The sequence below is a fragment of the Aplysia californica genome, unplaced genomic scaffold (assembly GCF_000002075.1).
Source record: "Aplysia californica isolate F4 #8 unplaced genomic scaffold, AplCal3.0 scaffold00492, whole genome shotgun sequence".
NCBI lineage: Eukaryota > Metazoa > Mollusca > Gastropoda > Aplysiida > Aplysiidae > Aplysia > Aplysia californica.
In genome coordinates, this window is record NW_004797762.1 from 408,073 (window position 1) to 414,497 (window position 6,425).

General features: G+C 36.8%; 1 protein-coding gene across 1 annotated transcript in view; it reads left to right on the top strand.

Moving 5' to 3' along the window:
- Nucleotides 1–873: 873 nt before the first annotated feature.
- Nucleotides 874–6,425, top strand: part of LOC101857588 (pikachurin) — a gene marked incomplete in the record, with an annotated part of 75,439 nt that continues 69,887 nt past the window's right edge. The window contains 1 exon segment of the mRNA XM_013086688.2: nt 874–1,409. Within this exon segment, the coding sequence (XP_012942142.1) occupies nt 1,289–1,409 (121 nt within the window).

The following is a 6,425-nucleotide window of genomic DNA, read 5'->3' on the forward strand; positions in this document are numbered from 1 at the left end:
TATAAATAGATAAATAAATAAAAACATTACGAATAAATAAATTAATAGATAAATGAATAAATAGTTTTCTGGAGAAAGAAAGTGCACTGGCACAATCAGTAGAAGGACCCTCGGTAACATTTTGGAGAGAGCAACGGAGTATCAATGGACATGTCCGGAGTGCAGGGATGTTGCTTCCTGAAACAATAAACAATAAACAATAAATAGTTTTAAAAGATAAATAAAAAACACACAAAAAACTGCAAGCGAATTACTGCTTGGGGCAATTGTATTGATAATTCTGTTTATATTGTAATTTTTTGGGGTTCTATTTTTCTTTACATTTATAAAGTTTTGTTAGTAAGTAATTGGTTAAAGAATCCGCGCTCTTCTGATTCATGATAATTTTTGCATCCATGTAAACAATCACTTTGAATTATAAATACACGTACACATGTATATTAATCTAAGTATAAAGTTTATCGATTTTGACTCTGTATATTAATAAATATTTTTTTAATGATCTGATGTTTAATTTGAAAAGCTTTTACTTTGCTCGTTATAGTTATCACCTTAGTTATTCCATTTTTTTCCCTTTGACATGATCTGTTTTCAGGCTGTTTTATTTCTGTTTCAGGACCTTTCTTGAACCACATATAATCGTTGAAACCATTTATACAAGCTCACTTTAAAAAAGGGATAAGTTAGCTAGTAGATCAGTGGATACAGAATGGAAATGGGAACCAAAATAGGATTGAAAATTATGAATTAAAATGCAATGTATTGATATCTAACATAGTTGATTTCATCATTTTGATTTCAATGTAAAAAATCTATTTTAGCGGTTTAGACAAGGAAAACTACGCGAAATTGGACCTGGCAATACTGCGTTGCCGGAAGCAGTTGAAATATAATCCTTAGAACTCAGAACTCAAGAGTAGGAAGAAAACAATGACCACCGTAACAGTGCAGTCGTATGTGTAGTGTAGTGTTACTTTCTTTAGCAGTGTAGCAGTATGAGTTAGAATTGTGATTTTTATACATCTTTTGGGATTGTTATACACCTTCTAACTGATGTATCTAATTTGTTTTCATATCTGATCGAAGGATGTTATCGACACCTGATAAAAGCAGAAGTGGGACACCGTAAGTTTCTTGTCAACTCTGACTTCGAGACTGGGTCTCTGGATCAAGCGAACTTTTGCTGTGCCTTCGCTGATCTTTTTCACTTAGTTCAAGAAAGCAGTGTTCATTCTTACGGTCGATATTGCAGAACGTTTAGATACTACACAAAGAAATAACTGTCGCCATGGCTGCTACATCCTGCTTGAGTTTCAGAACAGTCGTTGCCTGGACTATTGTACTGAATTGTTTTTTGATGGTTTCAGTGTCCGCCTCTCAAAGAGGAAAAGTGATGGCCTTTTTTCAGAGTGAGTATTCTTTGTTTACAAATTATAAATCGAGAGATCTAGTCTAGACTCTAGATCTAGAATCTAGACTTTATAGATCTTTGTTTTCATTATTTTTTTTCCGTTCTTTGCAGAAAAGCAGCAGTGGTATCTATATTTTACAATGACACAATGTAGGCCTACTGAACTGGTTTGCTCCAAATCCAAGTGTTTTTTCATTGTTGTTAAGAGTTAAGATTTTAGAAAACGAAGTGTATACAGACCCGGTAACCGGGAACAAAGTCACGAAGTATACAAACCCGGTAAGGGAACTCTTTTGTGATTTCGGAAAGTTTCAGCGCCCAGACCCGGTAGTGTGTGTGTGTGTGTGTGTGTGAGAGAGAGAGAGAGAGAGAGAGAGAGAGAGAGAGAGAGAGAGAGCAGGGGGAAGTGCTAGCAAAATGTATGACATGCCCCAGTTGGCAGGAGGGAACGAGAGAAAGATATAGACGTCCAGTGGGAAATAGGTGGGGAGAAAGAAAGACAGAGACACAAAGAAAAAGAGAATTGAATGCTAGCAACAGAGCGAGAGAGAAATAGAGAGGATGACTGCTCGAGAGAAATTATGACATTGTTCTTTTCTTCAAATTGTAATTCCTCCAACTCCAAAACGGAGGAAAAACGATCGTTCATCGAAAAGACATCCGCAATCTTCATTTAGATCTAGATCTAGATAGAGATTTAGGCTAGCCTCGAAACTAGACCAAGGATTTATGTCTGTCTGTCTAGATCTAGATCTAGACCTAGCCTAGGCCATAGATCTACAAGAAGAACCTAGGTCTACCCTGAGCCAAGAGGGCGCTGAAACTTTCCGAAATCACAAAAGAGTTCCCCTACCGGGTCTGTATACTTTGTGACTTTGTTCGGTTACCGGGTCTGTATACACTCCCTTTAGAAAAACCAAAGGGGCGAAAAATAAACATAAGGTTTAAAAAGGTGTGAATTTGTTGGAAATTGTAATTGTAGTAAGATGCCTGATGAATTCAGACAGTAAGGATTAGGCTGCTAAGGAAAGTAAGGTAAATCATAAGTAGTATCTATTTTGGTTTAAATTTGTTAGGCCGGTTCTACTCTATAGTCTATTTATCCGAATGTTCGGCAAAATAAACTTGAACCCTATTTCTCCGAACAGTTTCCGTTCTTAAGATTTTTTGGTGTTTGCGAATGGAGTGGCATGCGCACGTGCGTGTGTGTGTGCGCGTGTGTGTTTGTCAGCGTGGGTGTGTATAATTGTGTGTGTGTGTAACAATAAGGTGTGAACGGTGAGGAAGGGGGGGGGGGGCGTGGAGGGATTTTTTTTTTTTTAAAAGTTTTTGCTTTAGGTGTGACTAGATCTAAACTAAATGCAAAGTAGGTTATTGCCAAAGTCGAGCAGTCTTTATTTTCTCACAGTTCCTTTTGAAGGCATTTTCAAATGAAGTATAGTCAGGGAAAGTTGCCTCAACCACAATTGAATTATCTGAATATTCAGACGTCTAAAAATCTCTTAACTCAAGAAGTTGAATTCGATGCAAAAAATGCTTCTTCCCAGTTCTTGCAGAGTGGCAGTTGGACGCCGAATTCTCGCAAATAACCAAAAAATCTCGAGAATGGAAACCGTTAGAGGTCAAGTTTATTTTCCCGAGCGTTCGGAGAAATAGTCACTTCGTATTTGTTAACCCACTCCCCTAATCCTTTCTGACCATCTTAGTGTTGCAAGCGGGATAAAAAACGTGTTTAAAAAGCATTACAGCGCTGTACTGAAATTTCAGAAATTTTCTGACTTCCTAACCGTGTTGGCCCGACCTGTACGGTACAAACTTTTAAAAAGGCTCAGCAACCTGTCAATTCTTTGCCATATCGACAGACCGAAGGGCTAGAACCCAAATGGCCGCTGGATCGGAAAAGTAAAGTAAAGTAAAAGTAAAAAGGCTCAGCACTGATCCCCAACCCTCATTCTATTTCAACGTCTAGGGGCTGGGGGATGTGCGTTACCCACTCATGATCTCTATTTCTACGTTTTGTAGAGGGCAGAGAGAGATGCTAAATATTGACGATAATAATATTGTGTTGACGTTTCGATATTACCACTTGACTGAGACTTTTCAGAGTAACGGGTGTATGGGTAAAAGTAACTGGTTGATATTGGAGAGTAGTGGCTATTTTTCATTGTCTTGTAAAGTAACTTTTAAAAAATGTTACACACTGGGGGCTCTCATGGTCTAAAGGTTAAAGTTAAGGAGTTCGCCTCTCATGCGATAGGTCCCGGGTTCAAAGCTAGATGACTGAAAATTTGTTCCTCTAAAATTTTCTTTTTTCACATCCTTTCCTGCTACTCTTGGCTCCAAGTCTTTCTGTAGCCTTTCACTGCTTCTCCATGGCTCCTTCTAACTACACTGCTGTCTTTCTGCCACACCCCTTTTTTTAAATGATACTTAAGATCTACACCTTGCCTTCTCAGATATAAGGGCAAAAAATCCAGGAGGTCTGTGTGCAAGTTGCGCACATTAAAGGATCCCTTGGTGGTCCAAAATCGATAAGAGTAGGCTTCATCCACCCTCAGGGCAAAATTTAAAATTTCCTACCAACTGAAAATGTTTAATGTGTCCCGAGTGCTCATATGACCTTTATGCAGTTGTGAGTGCCGTAAAGTACAAAAAAAAGACCCAGTAATTCTTCTTTTTTTATAAAAGAGATTAGACTGTAAGTTAATGAAAGAATGTACGAATTATAAATCGCAATGAGCCTCTTTTATATTAAAAGAGAGCTACATTTAGCTGTCCCCGCGGTTTTATGCAAAAAAAATTCTTAAATGATTCAAACTGAGCCCAAAAATATGAAATTATGCGATTCTGTTAATTTTAACAAAGAATGATAAAGGAAAATAATAAGAAATTATGCAAAAAATGATCAAATTTTGCGAAATTATGCAGGGTGCATAAAACCACGGGGACAGCTTTAGGAGTTAATAGAGCCAAGATTAATCAAAGTAATTGAGTGAATGTTTCTGACAGTCTGTGCCTGTGTCATTCAATATGAAACATCTTATATATATATATAACAAAATAATTAGATTAGAAATCAATTATTAGAGAGGAAACAACTTCCTGGCAAACTATGAGAACACTCTTCTTCCTCCTGCTATGAATGAGCTCTTATCATGATGACTTGGTTCCTACATTTTCATTTCCTTCCAGCTATGAAAATTCCATAATTTGAGTGAAATGTGAACAGAAAATTTTTTAAAGCCAAAATACGGATAAATTAATGGAATGGTGTTGTAACAGACTGCATCTTTATCAGCTTCTTGGTAAAATTTGAGAGTTCTGTGAAGTTGATTTGTAAGTCTATTTTTAATGCAGGAAAGCCATTGATTGAACTTGGAAATTCATGAACTACCCAGTGATTATAAAAACATGCACGAAGGAAAAGTAATAAAAACTGCAAGACAATATTTTTTGTTTTTCAAAATGAAGTCAGTTTTTGACTCATTGGTGCTGGGCCGCCACATGGTTGGTTATAATAAAGTATATATGTTCATTGATGTGTTGGATGTAATATGTGTTTGACGCGAAGACAATTACATCATGTTTTGACCAAAACCATCAATGAAGAAAATTACATAAACTGAGTTGAAATTCGAGCTGTGAAGTGAAGATTTTAAGTGGCAAAGGTATTGGCAGTCAATAACGAAGGTAAAAGATATATTTTCTGAGAATTAATTAAAGCTGTAAACGTCTTTTTTTATTATAGAAACTAGAAAAATACACACAGAAAAATTACAAAACCCAAGTTTCTGGGTTCGATCTTTTGTTGTAAGGAACAAGGGGGATGGGTACGTGGGTGGTTGGTGGGTGCTCTGGTGTGGTTTGCTCCTTTTTTCCTGTCAAACATATGAATCGTCTTTATCTCCCCTCTTCTTTTTTGTGTTTGTTACTCCCTTGTAACACTTCTAATCTTCGGCACTTATATGACCTTATTGTCTTGCAAGTGCCGTAAAACTCTTACTAAAACTAAACTAAAACATAAACCTATGGCCAGTCAGTACCGGCAGCCCTTAGGTTTCACCATTGGCCCATGGGCCTCCACCAGCTGACAAAAATCCATCCCTTTACTGAAGTGTATTGCCAATCTGATTTTTATTGACCACTAAGTTTCAAATATTAGAGAAGAGTTCAAATGCAGTCTTTTAAAGTTTGAAAATCTATTACAACTGTTTGAATTTTCGGACGTAGAGAGTCATAAGAAAAATTTGCATAAAATTTATGTTTGAAATTACTTACTGGTACCTGAAGCTAAAGTTTCTTAATCTTTCTTTGGTAAAAAATTACAGAAAAGGGGACATTTTCTCAAACGTTTACTTTTCAAAACAGTTTGCGCCTTTTCATGGCCTGTTTTTCAAGGAGCCTTAAATACCCTTGTCAGATGACAAAAAATTATCCTAATATATATTAATTATATTGTGTATTGGCGACAGCTTTTTTGGGGGTGGGTTATTTTTTTGCCAATTAGTAAGATTGGTAAAGCCGTTATGCTTTTCCAGGCTTCGCTGGAGAAATGTTGATGGCCTGTGCTCCACCGGGAGTTAAAAAGGGCAAGAGAGAGAGAGAGAGAGAGGGAGAGAGAGAATGCTTTTGGCACTGCAAGCAATGCAAGTCTTTTATTTTTTTGCTCTATCATTGAGGCGTTCAGACTAGCATTTAGACTGATTATATCAAAGTTTATTAAAAAGGGGGATTGATGTGAACTGTTTGTGGACAAAATATTCATGATGTACTCCTTTCTTTAAGTTTTTTTCTCTCTTATACATGTAATGTATCTCAAGGGTTTTTGGGTGACTTCCATTCTTGTTGTTTTTGTTTTGTGAGAGAAGAGGAGTCATTTTTGGAATAGGTGTGAATATAATGGGGAAAGGGGGAGGAAGAGTTACATTGTTTAAAAAAATGTGAACAACATAAAATTAATAAAAATGAAATTAGTACCGTCTGAGAATGCTTGATTCGCGCGCCGGGGGGGGGG